At 43.7% G+C, this 21,188-nt stretch overlaps 3 protein-coding genes across 9 annotated transcripts in view; 2 read left to right on the forward strand and 1 right to left on the reverse strand.

Annotated features, from left to right (window-relative positions):
• LOC110522753 (C3 and PZP-like alpha-2-macroglobulin domain-containing protein 8) overlaps window positions 1–7,529 on the forward strand; it is a 65,010-nt gene extending 57,481 nt beyond the window's left edge. The window contains exons 40-43 of the mRNA XM_036969132.1: window positions 3,106–3,318; window positions 4,323–4,397; window positions 6,005–6,188; window positions 6,627–7,529. Coding sequence (XP_036825027.1) covers window positions 3,106–3,318; window positions 4,323–4,397; window positions 6,005–6,188; window position 6,627 — 473 coding nt within the window. The 3' untranslated portion in view covers window positions 6,628–7,529. The remainder of the gene's footprint in view (window positions 1–3,105; window positions 3,319–4,322; window positions 4,398–6,004; window positions 6,189–6,626) is intronic.
• Window positions 7,530–9,577: 2,048 nt separating this feature from the next.
• Window positions 9,578–13,226, forward strand: odf3l2b (outer dense fiber of sperm tails 3-like 2b). 7 transcript variants are annotated; one of them, XM_021599008.2, is made up of 5 exons: window positions 9,579–10,558; window positions 10,664–10,744; window positions 11,537–11,647; window positions 12,184–12,300; window positions 12,691–13,226. In XM_021599008.2, exons 2-5 carry the CDS (start codon window positions 10,696–10,698, stop codon window positions 13,176–13,178), a joined length of 765 nt encoding a protein of 254 aa, XP_021454683.1. In that variant the 5' UTR covers window positions 9,579–10,558; window positions 10,664–10,695; the 3' UTR covers window positions 13,179–13,226. The 7 variants fall into 7 exon arrangements, with proteins under 7 accessions (XP_021454678.1, XP_021454683.1, XP_021454679.1 ...); XM_021599004.2 differs by having other exon boundaries at window positions 9,580–10,558; window positions 12,184–12,321; XM_021599005.2 differs by having other exon boundaries at window positions 9,580–10,555; window positions 12,184–12,321.
• A 111-nt stretch (window positions 13,227–13,337) lies between these two features.
• Window positions 13,338–15,220, reverse strand: cks2 (CDC28 protein kinase regulatory subunit 2). Its single transcript, XM_021599009.2, has 3 exons — window positions 14,919–15,220; window positions 14,347–14,474; window positions 13,338–13,946 (listed from the first exon to the last, which is right to left on the reverse strand). The coding sequence occupies exons 1-3, from the start codon at window positions 14,975–14,977 to the stop codon at window positions 13,903–13,905; spliced, it is 231 nt and encodes a 76-aa protein (XP_021454684.1). The 5' UTR covers window positions 14,978–15,220; the 3' UTR covers window positions 13,338–13,902.
• Window positions 15,221–21,188: the final 5,968 nt, after the last annotated feature.

Here is a 21,188-nt window from a genome sequence, read left to right on the forward strand (position 1 = left end):
TCTCCATAGCCAACGTCTCCTCCTGGGATAATGGGTACACGTGACTCTTGGGAAGCGCAGCGTCTACCTGGAGATCTATCGCACAATCCCTTCCCGGTCGATGTGGTGGTAATTTAGTCGCCTTCTTTTTACTGAAAGCGATTGCCAAATCGGCATACTCGGGGGGAATGCACACCGTGGGACCCTGGTCTGGACTCTCCACCGACGTGGCACCGATGGAAACTCCCAGACACCTTCCAGAACACTCCTCTGACCACCCCTGGAGAACCCCCTGTCTCCACGAAATTTTAGGATTGTGCCGGGCCAGCCAGGGAATCCCTAGCACCACTGGAAACGCAGGCGCATCAATAATGTAGAGACTGATACGCTCCCTATGATTCCCCTGCGTTACCATGTCCAGTGGAACCGTGGTCTCCCTGACCACCCCTGACCCTAATGACCGGCTATCTAGGGAGTGCACGGGAAAGGGAGAATCTATCGGCACAAGCGGAACACCTAATTTAGTAGCGAGTCCGCGATCCATAAAGTTCCCAGCTGCGCCTGAATCGACTAGCGCCCTATGCTGGGAAGAGGGGAAAAATGTAAGGAAAAAAATCAAGACAAACATGTGACCAACAGGGGGTTCTGGGTGAGTTTGGTGCTGACTCACCTGGGGTGATCGAGAAATGTTCCGCCTGCCATCTCGACTCCCAGACGGACCCCCCCAGCACCGATCGGCCGTGTGTCCTCTCCGACCACAGCTGGTGCAGAGGGAGCCTCCTCCTCCGGTACCCCTCGGCACAGTCCCTCCCAACTCCATCGGAACGGGAGTGGCGGTGCTGGGTGGTGGAACACACAGGACCCTCTCCGAACGCCCGCGGGCAGCCAGCAGATTGTCCAGTCGGATGGACATGTCAATTAGCTCATCCAGGGAAAGAGCGGTGTCCCGACACACTAGCTCCCTGCGGACGTCCTCCCGGAGACTACACCGGTAGTGGTCGATAAGAGCCCTGTCGTTCCACCCAGATCCTGCTGCCAAGGTCCGGAACTCCAACGCGTAATCCTGGGCGCTTCTCCTGCCGGAGATGGAATAGTCGCTCTCCCGCTGCTCGGCCATCTGGAGGGTGGTCAAACACTGCGCGGAAGCGGCGGGAAAACTCTGGGTAGTGCTCCTTCGCTGAGTCTGGGCCATTCCAGACTGCGTTCGCCCACTCCAGAGCACGACCCGTGAGACAGGAGATGAGGACACTCACCCTCTCCGCTCCCGAGGGAGTGGGTCTGACGGTGGCTAGGTACAGTTCCAGCTGGAGTAAGAACCCCTGGCACCCCGCCGCCGCTCCATCATAGACCCTCGGGAGCGTAAGACGGAGGGTGCTGGAGTCGGGAGATGGGGAGTCCTGAGGGGGGGGAGCCGAAGGTGGAGAGAGGAGACCACTTCTCTCCCATCGGTCCATTCTCTCCATCACTTGATCCATAGCCGTTCCGATCCGATGGAGAACGGTGGTATGATGTAGAACCCTTTCCTCCATCGATGGGAGGGGATTGGCTGTTGCTCCTGCTGACTCCATTCCTCAGGGTGCGGGATTCTGTAACGTTCTGAGTGTAGTGGGTGAGAAGTCAGGCGCAGGAAGCAGAGAGTTCAGGGGAGTGCTATTTTAATGCACCACAACGGCGAACATAAGCCAACCCCACGAAAACACAGGGCGTAATACAAAACAAACACCCCAAACAGGGGGACTTAAACTGTCCAGAAAAGACCCACGAAATGGGAAAGCACGTAACTCACAGACGTGCACACAAGTTTACACAACACAGAAGGTCACAATAATTAATCCCGCACAAGGAACCAGGCGGGCCGGCTGACTAAATAAAGCCTCACTAATTATACATAATTCAAAACAGGTGCACTCAATGAACACATAAGGGAGGGGGAGGAAATAATCAGTGGCAGCTAGTAGGCCGGCGACGACGACCGTCGAGCGCCACCCGAACGGGAAGGGGAGCCACCTTCGGTCGGAGTCGTGACAGGTCTCTTCCAGAATGGTCCTGTATTTGGCTCCATCCATCTTCCCATCAATTTTAACCATCTTCCCTGTCCCTGCTGAAGAAAAGCAGGCCCAAACCATGATGCTGCCACCCCCATGTTTGACAGTGGGGGTGGTGTGTTCAGGGTGATGAGCTGTGTTGCTTTTACGCCAAACATAACATCTTGCATTGTTGCCAAAAAGTTGAATTTTGGTTTCATCTGACCAGAGCACCTTCTTCCACATGTTTGGTGTGTCTCCCAGGTGGCTTGTGGCAAACTTTAAACAACACTTTTTATGGATATCTTTAAGAAATGGCTTTCTTCTTGCCACTCTTCCATAAAGGCCAGATTTGTGCAATATACGACTGATTGTTGTCCTATGGACAGAGTCTCCCACCTCAGCTGTAGATCTCTGCAGTTCATCCAGAGTGATCATGGGCCTCTTGGCTGCATCTCTGATCAGTCTTCTCCTTGTATGAGCTGAAAGTTTAGAGGGACGGCCAGGTCTTGGTAGATTTGCAGTGGTCTGATACTCCTTCCATTTCAATATTATCGCTTGCACAGTGCTCCTTGGGATGTTTAAAGCTTGGGAAATCTTTTTGTATCCAAATCCGGCTTTAAACTTCTTCACAACAGTATCTCGGACCTGCCTGGTGTGTTCCTTGTTCTTCATGATGCTCTCTGCGCTTTTAACGGACCTCTGAGACTATCACAGTGCAGGTGCATTTATACGGAGACTTGATTACACACAGGTGGATTGTATTTATTATCATTAGTCATTTAGGTCAACATTGGATCATTCAGAGATCCTCACTGAACTTCTGGAGAGAGTTTGCTGCACTGAAAGTAAAGGGGCTGAATAATTTTGCACGCCCAATTCTTCAGTTTTTGATTTGTTAAAAAAGTTTGAAATATCCAATAAATGTCGTTCCACTTCATGATTGTGTCCCACTTGTTGTTGATTCTTCACAAAAAAATACAGTTTTATATCTTTATGTTTGAAGCCTGAAATGTGGCAAAAGGTCGCAAAGTTCAAGGGGGCCGAATACTTTTGCAAGGCACTGTAATTTCTCCTGTCCGGTGTTTTTCCTTTGACCCAGGCTTTGTCCAGGGGAACCAATGTAACAAGGTGTTTGGCTGTCTGGAGGAGGAGCAGTTTGAGCGTTGCACCTGCTACAGGGACTGTGGCTATGACGGAGAGCTTGTGTGTGGCTCAGACGGACATCTCTACCAGAACCAGTGTCAGATGGAGGTCTTCGCCTGCCGCAACGGGACCCGCATAGAACAAATGCCCATGTCCCAGTGTCCTCAGAGTAAGACTACTCTACTAGGGATGGGCTCCATTCCATTTGAAATTCAGTTAATGAGTTGAAAAATCCTCAATGACAGTAATGGCCAATTAATCAATTCATGAGTTTGATGTCAATTCATCCTCTGAATGATTGAAATGAAAGCTGCTACAGCTGTGCCACCACACCCACTGGCTGCTCCTAACACTAGCATTCCAGGCTCTGAACCCCTCTGCCAGCCAGGGTCACATGTGGCTCTGATTTATCGGTCAGCTACCACACCTTGAAGAGCTAAAAACACGATATACTTCATAGTCAAACATTACATCCACTGAAAAAATGTCTCCAAAATGTTTTGATTATGAGAAACACCCTTTGAGTAATTGAAGAGAGGACGTGCTGAGAAGAGAGTGCAGGGTAGCCCAACTTGCACGTGCACATACTCTCTCACACATGCACACACATGCGCACGCACACAAGCAAGTAGGAGTAGAAAGAGTGAGGGGTGTGTGTGTGTGGGTGTGGGTGTGTGTGTGTGTGTGTGTGTGTGTGTGTGTGTGTGTGTGTGTGTGTGTGTGTGGCTGTGGTAACAGCTGTTCAGTTGAAGGCTGATTGCTGGGTGAAGTTTGTGAGGAGAGCTTCTCTCCCCCCTCTGCCCAGCGCTACTATATTACAGGGAACCCCAAATGACAGAGTGCTTTTTTCCAGGCCTTTGAAAATCCTGTCACATTCCTTTCTGATGCACAAACCAACAACAAAGGAGCCTTCTTGTTGTGGAGTGGATTGGGAAAAAGCACATACCAAAACCTGTGTGGGAAAACGAGGCTGCCTGCGCCAAGTTTACAGTAGATTATCAAAGGACCGGATCCATATTTAGACCTTCCTCTCATTGTTTGTGTATGTCTGGTTAGGAAATAAGCACCCACATAGGAAATACGGGAAAGTATATCATGCTTTTACCCTAACCGTACAGTACCTGGTCTGTGTAACATTGGCTTGTTGTGATTGTGTTGTGTCTGTTCACACAGTGGAATCCACCACGGAGGACAGAGAGAACACAACAGGCGAGGAACCTGAGCAAACTCCTGTGCCTATACACACAGGTAAATACAGTGCATGGTAAAACACACACCTCTTCTCCCCTCTATACCCCCGCACTAACCCCTATCTTCCCATCTCTCATTGGTCGCCAGCTGTTCCCGGCTGCAGGAGTGTGTATGTGAGGAGTGTGAAGTCTGTGTGTGTGTGTGAGTGCCAGTCAAAGGCAAGAGCTGGAGAGTTCACCTCTGAGTGAAGCTGGCGTTGACGTGCAGGCATGTGAGGAGGTTCATGCACTGCTCTGCTCCGTTCCCTCTCTGAGACACTGTATACAAGTCTGACAGATGAAGACCAGACCTCTAGTGCCCACTGTAAATATGTCTATATGCATACATCCATGGATCTGTATTGTATGAGGGATTGGAGATTACTCCAGCTCAGATTACACACATGCAACGCTCTGAGAACATCCACATACAGACTGCCTCCAATAGTTTGCTATAACCTATACCCACTGTGAGGTCCACCACCATGCGTCGGCTTCTTCTTGCTTGTCTGGATATATACAAATAAGTATAAAGAGTTTGATCGCAGTTGTAAATGAGAACTTGTTCTCAACTGGCCTACCTGGTTAAATAAAGGTGAAATAAAATACATTTAAAAATCCGTGTTGTAGAAGAGTTGGAGGTGTAGATGAAAGAGTCATTTGCTTGAAGGGGATATTTGTTGCTCCACCACAGGGTTCACGTAGATGTCATGCTTAAATAACTTGCTGTTACAGAACTCCCGGTAAGATGTATCACTCTTTATGTTTGTTTGTAGCAGGAGTCGTGGCTGTGGTAGGGTAGGCTCACGTCGATGCGTGTGTACTTCCGTGCGTGTGTGTATTTGATGTGGCCTATGCCTGCGCTGACTTGTTCCCTGCCTGCAGCTCACTGTAGCTGTAATGGAGTTCCACAAAGGTCAAAGGTCTCCTCAGTACAAAGACTGATGCTTCACAGTGGAAAAGACCTCACCGCAGGAATGCCATTAAAACTGGACTGCGGTACACACATACAGAAAACATGTATCATACCAGATTATTACACTCAATGAACAGCTGTGTATTTCTGAGCTAATAAATGTTGTTGAGCTGAGCTCCACTGAGCATTAGGTTAGGTAGATTGTGATGGATGTGATTTTGTGTGCCAAGAATCTGACAGCATTCTCAACAGCTTTAGTAAAAACATTGAGGCTTTGGAATCAGTTTCTCTGTGGACATGTCCCTTAGTGGTGAAATTGCTTCAGAGCTGAGGGCATGATTAATTCAACAAAACACACTTGTTTTGATGAAAATAAATGGAGTGTATTGTGTGTATTCATCTGCAATGTATGATTTCCAAAAGGAGCAGTGTGCATGCAGTGCTTTACATGAGGCTGAACATTAGGACATAGTGACCCCTACTGGTCACCTTGTACAATTAACTATTTTGGTAGATACTCTCAGTGGAAACATATTGTTATGCCCCTTGACTTTTCAGCCAATGTTAGTGTTCTCATAAAAATAATTGTCGTGAACAATTGTCTCATCTTATTTCTAAGGATATTTCTCACCATCCCACCTGCCCTCCATCTCTCTCTGTCTCTCTCACTGTCACTCTCTCTCTCTCTGTTCCTCTTTCTTGTGCTGTAGGCGAGGAAGAGCAGGGTTCCATGGCTGAGGTGTCCTACTACTCCTATGAGTATGACCCAGAACCCTTCCCTGCAGAGGGAGAGGACCATTTGGAGCTGGAGGCAGGGGAGCAGGGGGGAGAGCAGGAGAGTCCATCAGATATCCAGTTACCCACACTAGACACAAAGGACCCCCCTGAGCGATGGTACGGCCCTCTCACCTCTCTGTCTCTATGAACAACAACACTGAGTTTGAACCACAGGAGGCTGCTGAGGGAAGAGTGGCTAATAATAATGTTCAGAACGGTGCTAATGGAATGGCATCAATCACCTGTTTGTTGTATTTGATACGATTCCATTGATTCTGCCCCAATCATTACCACAAGCCCATCCTCCCCAATTAAGTTGCCACCAACCTCCTGTGGTTTGAACCATTAACACTGTGGTAATGTGAATAGGGCTTGAAATTAACTCAACTGTGACTTTGTAACCTCAAACCTGTGTCAGTTTATATCCACTCTAATAACAAAGTGTATTCAGATACCTCTACATCAAAGATAGCATATCTGTACCTATCTATCTGATTGCAATGAAGAACCTTATCAGAGATCTTATTAAGTGTCCTGTTCTCCTCTCCTCCACAGAAACTGCCCCTGACAGCATCACCAGCCAGATCTCCAAATTGTACATTGTCTGTGAATATGTTAGTGAGTGGAGAGAGAAGGAAGAGTGGGGACTGCAGTGTGTGTGTGTGTGTGTGTGTGTGTGTGTGTGTGTGTGTGTGTGTGTGTGTGTGTGTGTGTGTGTGTGTGTGTGTGTGTGTGTGTGTTACTAAGCTAGTCCCCCTCTAGCCCTCTTTGTTTTTCTCTCTTGTATAACTCCTAGACACCAGTTGACACCATAGCGTCTTTGATATTCACTGTAGTGCCTTAATGTTTTTCTGTCATCTCTAATCAAGTATTTATGTTTGTAATTACACCTGAGTTAAAACAAATGTTTTGTTGTTTTTTCTATCTGTGGTATTTATTTGTAGCTAGTGCTTTTGTTTTATTTGTTCCAATGCTGCCCCCTATTGCCTTCTTGTCCTGTCACTTACACCAATATCTTCATTTAATTCATCAAAAATAACCAGATGTGATGCACCTATTATTCTTATTCAGAGGAAGCCTTAGCTCAAACACTGAGGTGTACAGTTGATATCTTTATATACTTATTTGGTGTTTAACCTGCTAAAGATCAAGACTGCATTTCTGCAGCCTTAAACTGGAGGTTAAGATAAGCTCAATAATTCTAGATGTTTTACCAAGCTAGCAATATCTTCACATAATAAGTCATATTTAGGTATAGCTGACTCCTTACTGTTGAACACACAGGGATTTGATTGTACAGTGCATAAGCTATTTTGTTTTGTTAAATTTTGACTCTTGATATCCTAAAACAAGAATAAAGGTTTGGAATTACTGTACATTTACCATATTTAAACCAGTGTAACCCCATATCCATTTCCAATACAATTGCTTTTGAAAAATAATAAACTTTGTATACAATCCATGTCTCTGTTTGCAGTTAACTTTTCATGCTACTATCTCTCCCCGGGTAGCAGTAACTCTATTCCCTATATGTATGTGTATATGTATGTATGTACAGTGCCTTGCGAAAGTATTCGGCCCCCTTGAACTTTGCGACCTTTTGCCACATTTCAGGCTTCAAACATAAAGATATAAAACTGTATTTTTTTGTGAAGAATCAACAACAACACAATCATGAAGTGGAACGACATTTATTGGATATTTCAAACTTTTTTAACAAATCAAAAACTGAAAAATTGGGCGTGCAAAATTATTCAGCCCCTTTACTTTCAGTGCAGCAAACTCTCTCCAGAAGTTCAGTGAGGATCTCTGAATGATTCAATGTTGACCTAAATGACTAATGATGATGAATACAATCCACCTGTGTGTAATCAAGTCTCCGTATAAATGCACCTGCACTGTGATAGTCTCAGAGGTCCGTTAAAAGCGCAGAGAGCATCATGAAGAACAAGGAACACACCAGGCAGGTTCGAGATACTGTTGTGAAGAAGTTTAAAGCCGGATTTGGATACAAAAAGATTTCCCAAGCTTTAAACATCCCAAGGAGCACTGTGCAAGCGATAATATTGAAATGGAAGGAGTATGCAAATCTACCAAGACCTGGCCGTCCCTCTAAACGTTCAGCTCATACAAGGAGAAGACTGATCAGAGATGCAGCCAAGAGGCCCATGATCACTCTGGATGAACTGCAGAGATCTACAGCTGAGGTGGGAGACTCTGTCCATAGGACAACAATCAGTCGTATATTGCACAAATCTGGCCTTTATGGAAGAGTGGCAATAAGAAAGCCATTTCTTAAAGATATCCATAAAAAGTGTCGTTTAAAGTTTGCCACAAGACACCTGGGAGACACACCAAACATGTGGAAGAAGGTGCTCTGGTCAGATGAAACCAAAATTGAACTTTTTGGCAACAATGCAAAACGTTATGTTTGGCGTAAAAGCAACACAGCTGAACACACCATCCCCACTGTCAAACATGGTGGTGGCAGCATCGTGGTTTGGGCCTGCTTTTCTTCAACAGGGACAGGGAAGATGGTTAAAATTGATGGGAAGATGGATGGAGCCAAATACAGGACCATTCTGGAAGAAAACCTGATGGAGTCTGCAAAAGACCTGAGACTGGGACGGAGATTTGTCTTCCAACAAGACAATGATCCAAAACATAAAGCAAAATCTACAATGGAATGGTTCAAAAATAAACATATCCAGGTGTTAGAATGGCCAAGTCAAAGTCCAGACCTGAATCCAATCGAGAATCTGTGGAAAGAACTGAAAACTGCTGTTCACAAATGCTCTCCATCCAACCTCACTGAGCTCGAGCTGTTTTGCAAGTAGGAATGGGAAAAAATGTCAGTCTCTCGATGTGCAAAACTGATAGAGACATACCCCAAGCGACTTACAGCTGTAATCGCAGCAAAAGGTGGCGCTACAAAGTATTAACTTAAGGGGGCTGAATAATTTTGTACGCCCAATTTTTCAGTTTTTGATTTGTTAAAAAAGTTAGAAATATCCAATAAATGTCGTTCCACTTCATGATTGTGTCCCACTTGTTGTTGATTCTTCACAAAAAAATATCTTTATGTTTGAAGCCTGAAATGTGGCAAAAGGTCGCAAAGTTCAAGGGGGCCGAATACTTTCGCAAGGCACTGTATATGTTACATAGGAAACGAGGAGCAGACCTGGTGATTAAGGAGTTGTGTTGGTCCATTTCCTTTGCAACTGTAGTTTAGCCTGAGGAGAATTTCCTGTCATTCTGTAAGCAATGAGCTGTGTTACTGTCAAACACTGTGGCCCTTCAGAATGCCCTCTGTGACTGTGACCCCTGGCATGGCTGTGTGCAGCGGGGCTAACGTGTGTTTGTCCCTGTTAACAACTCACTCAGGTTACCTAAACAGCAGCCAGGAGAGAGTTAGAGCCTGTAAATGTTTAATGTTTGTTTTCGGCAGACCATGGTTAAGGCACTTGTCGACATTGTCAGTTACCGTATAGCTTCTGGCAACTTTCAGTGTGTTCTTCTGCTGCTGTTTTAAAATGACTACGTTCCAAACAGCCCGTGGATATGTCGTTTCAATGTAGAGGTTATTGAGAGGGCAATGAGTCCTATGATCAAACTACAGGAGTGGTGGTGGAAAACTGTCAGATAACGTGTCTTACATGTCTTATGATATGCATAGTCTTTCTCGCTTTCAGTGTATTACCATATACTGCACTATGTCAAGAAGGAGAATATTTGTTCACTCCATTGCTTTGCTGGTCTCTGTAAGGGACACTGTTAGTTCTGACATACAGTGTGAATGGGATCTGTACAGTATGAGTGGAAGGTCTGTTGTATGAATGGGGAAGGTAATGTAGGGACAGAGAGAGAACACTCGCTTCGCTGACCGAGCGATGCGGGAGACCTGGTTGCTGAGACTGAATATCCTGGAACGTCTCCCTGGCAACTGCATGCATGGTTGAAGTGTGATATTCTGCCTCCACGCTGCGATGAACAGAGAGTGAAAAGAGAAAGGCGGGAGAGGGGATCTTGGTTTCATGGATTGCTCTGTGGAGATATTGTTACATTAGAGTGAATCCAAGTAATGACATGGTTTCTAAGCACCAGGGATTGAGCTCCTCTGGCTGAGCTACTATTTAACTGGCTGAGATGATGGACTAGTTGGACACAGTTGGTGTGAGATCCAACATTTGGTCCTTTAAAGGGCTTTTCTAACCAAGAGGCTAAATGTTTATGGGTCTTTGATGGTAGTGGTTCTTATTTTGGAATGTGTAACTGCGCAGGCTGTTAAGGTATGCATGACTGAATAGGCAAACTCCAAACTGAATTTCACTCAGGACTTGGGAGATGATGGATGGATAAAGGAGGGCCATGCTGCTGAGTGGAAAGCTTGAATTCATCTGACACATCTGACACTACCACACGGAGGAGAGAGGAACCTGCTGGCTATGATGCATTGCTGGAGCCTGTTTGTGTCCACATTTACAGTAGTATGCTTCCTACCTGTGTTTTTGTACATACTGTATTGTCAAATTCCCTCTTATTATTGATTGATTTGAGCAGTTTGTGTAATGATTTGGAGGATGTTTTTGTAGGACGACTTGTAGGACCATACATTTATTTGACCATGGGGGAGGAGGTGAAAAAGCGCCCCATCATTGCTGGCAGAGAGAAAGGTGAGCTTCCTGAATGGAACAACCTTTGCGGTACTTATTCAATACAGATAGATCACTCATCTATTCTGAATTGAGTAAATGTAACATGTAAACGTAACATGTCTAGCTAATAATTGAATGCATTATCCTGTCAGAGAGGGGACACTGACTGGAGGAGTTGATTGTTTCTCAGAGCTTGGACTTGCCAGGACTCGCATTAGTAACTTTGCTTGTGCAGTGTGCACAGGCATCTGACAATGTGAATGCTGATGTAATGTCAAATCAAAATGAAAAAGGACATGCACCGAATACATCTGGTGTAGACTTTACCATGAAATGCTTACTAACGAGCCATTTCCCAACAATGCAGTTAAAAAGGTTTTAAAAAAGGCTAAATAAGGCAATAGTACCACAATAAAATAACGTGAAAGTGTGTTTTGTGTGAGTGTATATTATGTGTGTTGGTGGAGTGTCAGTGTAATGTGTTGGTAGAGTGTGCATAGAGCTAGTGCAAGAGAGTTGGTGCAACAACAAAAAATGAAACTTTCCAAAAAAGTAATTTCCCAGGTTGTATCTTAGTGCCGCACTGTCTGTGACTGTGAAAGTCAGCTGTTTGGATGATCTAGCATGTCTAATTTGCACCAGCCAGATGTAAATATGTTGTTTATATGCTCAGGCACGTCTTTATGAACCTTTTCAGCTTATTCATCACTACACCATAATGTATATAATGTAATATGTGTGAAGTAGCCCAAATCCTTCCATGTGCACACACAGGTCCTCAACCTATTGTGTTAAATATCTACCCCACAGGGCCAGGACCGGGGCGTTACGCTCTGCCACCAACTATTGGTTTCATCGGCCATGACTTCACCAAGCCAACCAGCCCTGCTTACTCCTTCCACGGCAGAATGAGCAACAACTGTGAGTGCTACAACAGTCACTAAAGAGCCCCCAAGATTTGAACATGACACACTACTCTAATGGTCAATGGAAAACTACCTCAACTAGTATTAGTTGATCATGAAAGGGAATATTGAATGTTGTAATGTAACTGTAAAGCCACTGGGGGGAAACAACACCACAAATACCTGTCACTAGTTGTGGACGCTGTTACTACAGTACAGTATACAACTTATCAGCCAAATGTGACACTGTCCTTAGGATACTGGCAAACTTACTACAGTAGGGAAAGGGGGATACCTAGTCAGTAGAAATGTGTCTTCCGTATTTAACCCAACCGATCTGAATCAGAGAGGTGCGAGGGGCTGCCATAATCGACATCCATGTCTTTGGCGCCCGGGGAACAGTGGATTAACTGCCTTGCTCAGGGGCAGAACAACAGATTTTGACCTTGTCAGCTCTGGGATTCGATCCAGCAAACTTTCAGTTACTGGCCCAACGCTCTAACCAGTATTGTATGTCAGTTATTTGATTGTTTCTCTTGTTTGGTTGTGCAGTGTACGGTGTTGACTCCAGTCCTGGGCCTCGGTATTACATTGATGCAAAAATCACCCGTTTCGGCAGGGATGGCAACCCCGCATACTCCATGTTGGGCAGAGTGAGAGGATCATCAAGTAAGTTCCCACCAACTTCAGGTAAATACACTTTCAATTCAGAGCTAATCATGTTTTAATGGGCCTATAAAGTTGCATTAAAATACTGTTTTTATATGGTCAAATACCAAAAGCTCATTACTAGACGTGAAAATGTTGATTTTCTTAAGAGACGTTAATTACACAAGGACCTTGTGTGTGGCAGTTTGTAAGCCACTTACAGCAGTATGGCAACAAGACACTGGATGTGACAGCTCAAGCCTTGCCTTCTGCTGTCAGCTGTTGCAACTGAATTTCATGAACACTCCACAAATATGCATACACTCTAAATTGACAATGAATCTACTGCATTCCACTTATGAATCTTGCTTGTTCACATAAAGCCAAAGCTAAATACAGCTTTCCCACTAGCAGGGCTTTTCCAGACTCCTGGACCTGGGGCATACAGCCCTGAGAATGCTCCTCCATGCAACACCCAGCGCAGACCCCCATCCTACACTATGGGCTCCCGCACTCGCTACCGTACCATCGACTCAGTCCCTGCCCCCAACAAGTACTGTCTCCCTGCTCTCATGGGCCCCCAGGTTCCCACCAAGCCAGCCAGTGCCAGCTACACCATGTCAGGGCACTGCAAATTAGGGGGTCCCTCAGAAGACCTGGCCAAGACCCCAGGCCCTGGTAGATACAACAGTACAGATCCAAGTGTCTACCTGCCCAGGCAACCAGCTTTCTCCATGCTAGGTCGCCATGGCTTTCCCAACGATGCCACTCTGAAGCCTGGCCCTGGAACTCATAATCCTGAGAAGGTGACTGTCCACAAGCCCCGGGCTCCTGCCTTCTCTCTGGGCATCAGACACTCTGAGTTTGTCACCCCACTGGTGGTCAATGTAGCTGACTGAAAAGCACTTCTCACAACTATGTTCCTCTGTCATATGGGACTAGGTTGGATTCATCTGCAAAACAATGAACTTGAGATGACAATAGAGAACCATTTCTACTGCTGTGCTGGCTTAATATTAAATGAAAGACATTTAGATACACAACAAACTTCCACACAGAAAGTAAAGAAATATATTTTATTTACGTTCTGTCCAGCAACAAGTGTTGTTTAGAATTAACAAATATGTGACTATTCAGTCCAAATGTATACTGTCTGATACAAATATATATACATAAGCAGACAAAATAAAAAACATTTTCAGAACATGCAAAATTATTTATTTTTAATAAAATATTCCACGTTCAAGAAAGAAAAGTCTATTTGACCACTGTTCATTAACCCAACATATTGATAAGTAAGTAAACATCAATAAAAGTTTAGCAAGTGTTATTCAAGCTCTGTAAAGTCTAATGAATGAGAAATTCCATATCCATATTGTTGCCATGTACCAATAAAAGCAGAACTGCTTATCATCTGGTAGTGGGGGCCGAGCCTTCCAGCACTCAAGTCTGCTTCTATCATACCTCCAACATTTTGGGGAGGGATTTAAAAAAATAAAAAATAAACTTTAAGGGTCTATTCTATACACCAAAACACATGGAGAGATGTACATCTTGTTAAGTCAACAAAGACCATACAATTCAACTAAGGTGGCTTTCAGGGATGTTGAAGATGATTTCCACTCAATCCTTTGGAAGAGGTCTTCGGAAAAGCAATATATGCGGCTCTAGATGTAAAACAAAAAGTAGCTAATTCAGTACTGACTTCAAGCTAGTAGAGATGGCTATTATTTTCAAACATGCAGATGGCATAACAATGGCTTTGCATATGTAGGGATGTGATCGGGACAACATTGAAGATTGGGGAAAATAGGTCATTGGTGTGGGGCAAAGTAATGTAATAGGCAATACAATATATGACCTAGAATAGAAAGCTAGCTAGTAAATTTAAATTATGTATTAAAGAGGATGTCAGAAAAGCAGGAATTCCTGATGTACCGTTTCATAACCAGTCACGAGAAGACTTGAGACATAAGTAAAAGCTTTAGAAAATGTTTTTTGTATGAAACGTTAGTCCTCGTTAGTCCTTGTTGAGACTGGATTGCTAACTTTCGGTCAATAGCTCACCTGGCTTGTGGATCATGTAGTGGATCCAGCCCTGGCTCTGCTGCACCCCCAGACCCCTCCATTCATCTTCTGTCATCAAGTGAGAAGTGGGCACCAGCTTTGATAACTGTTTCGGGAGCATAACATGCCTGTGTAGGAAAGGGACATTGAATTCACCCAATTAACGTAGCTATCTAGTTAACGTCACTAACTAGAAAGTACTTTACTAGTAGATGTAACGTTAGCTAGCTAGCACCAGTAGGCCATATAAACTTTGAACATGTTGTGGCAACACCAGCTGATAGTATTAGCTTACGTTAGCGGTCGTTAACCAAGTCACATGATACAGTTCGCTAGCCCACTAAACAAATTAATCCTGCAGCCTTCAGTTGCCAGCCAACAAATATAATAACAGTATTAATATTATTCTGCCAAATACAGTATTATGGCTAAAGCTAACGTTGGCTAGTTAACCAACCAGGGGAGTTGGGTGAACTTGCGTTCCGTAGCAAAGCAAGTTAACGTTAGCTAGTAAGCAAGCATGTTAACAGTATTACAGTAGTAGCTAACGTTTCAACTTCAACCTAATTTACCTGTACTCAAATGCTTCATCTGTGTACTTGTCAGAGTAGTAAATTTGTTTCTTCGACATGTTTAATCGAACAGAAGTATATAACACAATATTCTGGATAAGTTTTTGTATTCTCAGATAGCTGTCTATTTTGACAAGCGAAAGCTGGCTAGATTTTTATAAACACAAAACAAATGGTCATCTGCAGTGTGTCGGCAAATTTTAAACTCAAACCGTCCCTCTCTTAGCCGGGATTGGTGAAGCCGCGCGTGGGCAAAACAAGCTAAATGCGTGGCGCCCCGCCCCCACCTTCTGATTTTGACAGCTGTACACATAGTGAGTTATTTCTACAATATTAGACTTTAGATTTTTCCATTGGTTTGCTCGTTGAGTTAATATCAATGACCATTTGTCGTGCTTCTTTCGTCCTACAATCATGAATATTCGTTGTCAAATGCCTGAATGTAACAAAAAATAGTATATAGCCCTAATCTAAGGGATTCGTTTTACTGGGAGTGGTCGTGCAATGTAATTATGTGTACGAGCACAAAAGTCCACATCTGTAATTTTAGTCACGTCCGAATCTGCCATGGAAGTATTTTTTTGCATGACAGGAGAGTAACAATTCCAGCTAGAATAACCTACTGTTTTTTGGAAAACTCCAACAAGTACCCCTGACTGGAGTGTGCATTTCGGGTCCGGGGTCAATGTGGGCGGGGTCAAAAGTTTGACCCCGCCCATGTTTGACCCCGCCCACTTTGTGTCCATCAGGTTTGACAGTCACACACTGAATTCAAACACACGTTTGCGCAAGGCACACGTTGAACACAAACGTATTTCATTTTTGAAGATGTAAGAAATATTATATAAAGTGGTACCAGCAGATGAGTTGTAACACTTTTTGCTTCATGCTATATTTGAGACAAGCTACTGATATTGTTGCAGCGAACAACAGATGTATGTCATGTACTGTTAAAATTGTGTTAATAAATATTATAACTTTGTATTTATATTCTTTAATTGAGCATATATATATATACAGTTACTACCTATCCTGATTTATAATGCTATTTACTTTGTTCATGAGAATGGAGACAGACTATACCATATAGACATACTGACAAGCTGAATGTGTTTTGTACATTAAGTTATACCAGCTCCAGTACAGAGATCAGAGACTCGGGTGACTTTACATCATCTATACTAAACAACACAATTAACAATTAAAACAATTAACACAGCAGACAAAAACAAGGTTTGACCACTCCTCAAAAATGGCTTCACTCCTGCTCCTCAAGAGGCAGACAGTCATTTTCTTGTTGTCAACTGCCTCCACATAGACCATCTCATAATTTGTCTGTAACAGGAATGGTTCCTTGAGGAGAATATTTTCCTCTTCATCCAGGCCATCATACAACCGTAGTTCTTTAAGTATTGTAATGCGGTCTTCCCCTTCCATCCCAATTACACTAGGGAGGGAAACAGTTCCTTAAAATGTTTGGAGTTCGCACCACCTTGCTGCCTCTAGGGTGTCCCTTAGAAGAACATCTGCTTCCTTGAAGAAAAAGGAAGAATAAATATTAAGAGTAGTGCCTGATGATCAAGTCAAATTTACACCCCACTTTCACAATACCACCATGCAAACAAAAGCCACTATTACTAAAGGGGTTTTCAGTGATATCTATAAGTCATCACAACTTATATCTTGCCATGTATCAATCAACTATGCCACTCATCATATGAGAGGGGGGGTTTAAGTCTTTAAACATTGGTTTAAGACTATACCACTCATCATATGACACCTCCTACCTGCAGTGTGTTTTGTTTTCGCCACGCTTTTTTCCATCTTTCAACCTCACTTCTTCAGACCTTAGTGAGTGAATGACACATATTACATACATTCAATATGAACATATATTTTCAGATCAGTCTGGCTACAGTGAAACAAGTGATTTTAAGGATGCAAATGAAAGGTTTTATAATGTTCAATACTTACGGCATGGGAAAGTTCTGCAGGAGAACTAGGCACCACCATCGTCTAATTTGCTGCATGTTTTCCTTTGAAAAAGAAAATCACACATTCGGGGATCCCAAAGAACATTATATCCACTAGTGATGAGAAATTCATAATTTATACATACCTCAGTGAAATCACACTGTGCTTCCATTGAAATGTACAGGGCATACTGTAAGTTAAGAAAGAATAGGTTGTTAAGTTTGATAGTTATGATAACAATAATAACAGTAAATAATAATAATACCACTCCGCCCAGGAATATATTTCAGGATGTAAAAGACAGTCCCTCAAGAATAACAGAAAATAACAGAAAATAGGACTAGTATAATATACTGAATAGCATATTACCATCAAAACAAACGCCCCACAGTTGTTTGAGAAACCTTGCTTTGGTAGGCCCTGTGGTGTGAACAAGGTACCATTTTCAATACAGGAATGACAATCAAATGGTACAGTTCAGTGGAATCATTTAAAGGAATATCCAACCTGAACATCATCCACACCAAAAGTCCTCCAAGGTCCAGGGAACAAGATCTGAGCAATGTTTCTGTGAACACAGTGTATGTGAAAGTGAAGAAAATGTACAATTCAATAGCATTTTATACTCCAGCATGCATAACAGTTTTGAACACAGCCCAAGTATTAGCCCAAGTATTTTTCACAACATGTATGTATGGGTGTTGCTGGATCAGAAAATGTATTTTTCGAATGCAAATACACCATTTCTCACATCAATGCACTCACATGCCAAAACTCTTTCCTTGGACACTGTTTCAAAGCAATGTGTATGCTTTCTTCGTAAATATGTTTTGAAGTTTTTCTTATTTAACTTAAGTTTGCAGTGTGGACAAGTTACAATGACTTTTCTTGACTTGCCATGTATGTTGGAACCAGGTGATTTCATTATTGTATTTAATATGTGTAGGCCGTGTAGACTCGCTATGTGTAACTAAGGGAATGGCATTAACAATACGCATTTAGAGCCAACCAAACACAACAAGCCATACATTGAAGAAACACAGAAAATCAATGAACAAATTGATTACATAACTTTACTGTAAACCTAGGTTTACTGCTCAAGTAGGCAAATTTGCCCAAATAAGATTCCCTCATTGTGAGCAATTAGCTAGCCCACATGCAAAAGGGTGCTAATAACGCTATGCTAACATCGGTGCGGTAGTTGGTCATATAAAAATATACCACTGCACTGGTATAACATGAATATTACAAAGTACATTATGCATGATGACAGTCTCACTTACTTCCATGGTTTATATTTTTATCCATATAGGTTAGGTTCGATTAAGATTTGCTTTCGTTGACGTTGATACCTTCGACATTTACCTCAACTTGGGTGACCTTGAAGGAGACGGGAAGAGTTTGGGTTAAATGCGTTTGACTCCACCCACATTGAGCCCGGCCCGCCGTTTGACTCAGCCCACATTCAAATCAAATCAAATCAAATCAAATCAAATTTTATTTGTCACATACACATGGTTAGCAGATGTTAATGCGAGTGTAGCGAAATGCTTGTGCTTCTAGTTCCGACAATGCAGTAATAACCAACAAGTAATCTAACTAACAATACCAAAACTACTGTCTTATACACAGTGTAAGGGGATAAAGAATATGTACATAAGGATATATGAATGAGTGATGGTACAGAGCAGCATAGGCAGGATACAGTAGATGGTATCGAGTACAGTATATACATGAGGTGAGTATGTAAACAAAGTGGCATAGTTAAAGTGGCTAGTGATACATGTATTACATAAGGATGCAGTCGATGATATAGAGTACAGTATATACGTATGCATATGAGATGAATAATGTAGGGTAAGTAACATTATATAAGGTAGCATTGTTTAAAGTGGCTAGTGATATATTTACATCATTTCCCATCAATTCCCATTATTATCGTGGCTGGAGTTGAGTCAGTGTCAGTGTCAGTGTGTTGGCAGCAGCCACTCAATGTTAGTGGTGGCTGTTTAACAGTCTGATGGCCTTGAGATAGAAGCTGTTTTTCAGTCTCTCGGTCCCAGCTTTGATGCACCTGTACTGACCTCGCCTTCTGGATGATAGCGGGGTGAACAGGCAGTGGCTCGGGTGGTTGTTGTCCTTGATGATCTTTATGGCATTCCTGTAACATCGGGTGGTGTAGGTGTCCTGGAGGGCAGGTAGTTTGCCCCAGGTGATGCGTTGTGCAGACCTCACTACCCTCTGGAGAGCCTTACGGTTGTGGGCGGAGCAGTTGCCGTACCAGGCGGAGATACAGCCCGCTAGGATGCTCTCGATTGTGCATCTGTAGAAGTTTGTGAGTGCTTTTGGTGACAAGCCGAATTTCTTCAGCCTCCTGAGGTTGAAGAGGCGCTGCTGCGCCTTCTTCACGATGCTGTCTGTGTGAGTGGACCAATTCAGTTTGTCTGTGATGTGTATGCCGAGGAACTTAAAACTTACTACCCTCTCCACTACTGTTCCATCGATGTGGATAGGGGGGTGTTCCCTCTGCTGTTTCCTGAAGTCCACAATCATCTCCTTAGTTTTGTTGACGTTGAGTGTGAGGTTATTTTCCTGACACCACACTCCGAGGGCCCTCACCTCCTCCCTGTAGGCCGTCTCGTCGTTGTTGGTAATCAAGCCTACCACTGTTGTGTCGTCCGCAAACTTGATGATTGAGTTGGAGGCGTGCGTGGCCACGCAGTCGTGGGTGAACAGGGAGTACAGGAGAGGGCTCAGAACGCACCCTTGTGGGGCCCCAGTGTTGAGGATCAGCGGGGTGGAGATGTTGTTGCCTACCCTCACCACCTGGGGGCGGCCCGTCATTGAGCCCGGCCCGAACTGCAAAATGCAGTCAGGAGCTTCTCAACTCCAAGGTCCTCTGATTAAGCTAGTCCCGTGTGAAACGACATCACTGTGTTTTGAGAGCAATGTCTGAGTTTGACAGGTGTTTGAGCAAGAAAACAATAACTGATTCAATAAATTGAACAAAGTGCTGCACATAGCCTATATAGGAAGGGCCTACATGAAACCTATCAACTTTCACAGTGATTGCTTTTATTTATATGTTGTGTGTGTATGAATTGAATATTGCCAAATCATCAGTAGAAAAATGTTGTGCCTATTTAATGTAACCCCTGCTCTTAATAGATGGCAAAACTGCATACAACTGACCTAAACTTTTGGAAATTATAAGTTAACTTTCTCATCCATAGTGCACTGTTTAGCTCACATCTGAAGGTTGGTGGGCATAGACCTCTACTGCGGATCGCTAAATATCCTAATGATTATGATCAAACTTCCACAATTCAAATATTATGGCGACACTATCAGGGCTGGCCCTGAACGTTCTGTCGCCCTAGGAGAGACAAAAATCTGCGCCCCCCCTGCCATCCTCCTATTGTCGTGGGCCACTGAAAACTTTCGTTGCCCCTCATTGCTTTGGAAATTCCCCTCATTATCCTGATGTGGCCCAGCCTGCACTAACATATCCTGTAAAGATCCATTCATATATTTTGGCCACTCTCCGGGATCTTTTATGTTTTTTGTCTGGGAGTCGGATTTAGCAGCAGCACCACCACTGCCATTTGGGACGGGGAGTGACGAATCTGAGTCTGGGTCCAAGATAGTAGGGTATTCCCCAGCATTGTTTGGAGGTGTGGCTTGGCCTGGTGCGACCACCTGTTCTTGTCCAGCCAGAGAGCTGTCATCATAGGTGGAAGTGCATGGCTCTGACTCCTCCGGTTTTCCCAAGCGAACGGGGGCTTGTTGTTCTGGCGAATGAATGGCCTGTCCTTGTAGGCTTGTCATTCTCCACACCGGCTGATGGACATTGTTCCGCGTGGATACATTTCATCAGCAAATTTCTTTGGTTTAGAGATTGTGCCTCTTTTCTCATTGTTTTTTTTTATATTCGTCTCTTAGACATGTCTCTTAGACATGGTAGCAAATTGTTTCAAATCTCTATAAATTACTTATAGCTAACATGATATCCACCAGTAGTAGCTAGCTAACGTTAACAGGCTAGGTTAGGCTACTGCCATAATCACTAATTGTCTTCGTCACACACACACAAAAGATGTACAATCATTTAAATGGCAGATTCATTTTTATTAATGTTTCACAATTGGATAATCCCATATAAACACACACATCACCATAGCTACCAAGGATAGTGGGAAAGGGGTAGGGGTGGGAACTGCAGCAACGCTATGAGCTGGTGGCTGGGGTGCCGCAGGCGGTGTAGTAGCCGATCATTGGCGCCGGAGAGTGGCAGCC

This window comes from Oncorhynchus mykiss, chromosome 30 (assembly GCF_013265735.2).
Source record: "Oncorhynchus mykiss isolate Arlee chromosome 30, USDA_OmykA_1.1, whole genome shotgun sequence".
In the NCBI taxonomy this organism is placed as follows: domain Eukaryota; kingdom Metazoa; phylum Chordata; class Actinopteri; order Salmoniformes; family Salmonidae; genus Oncorhynchus; species Oncorhynchus mykiss.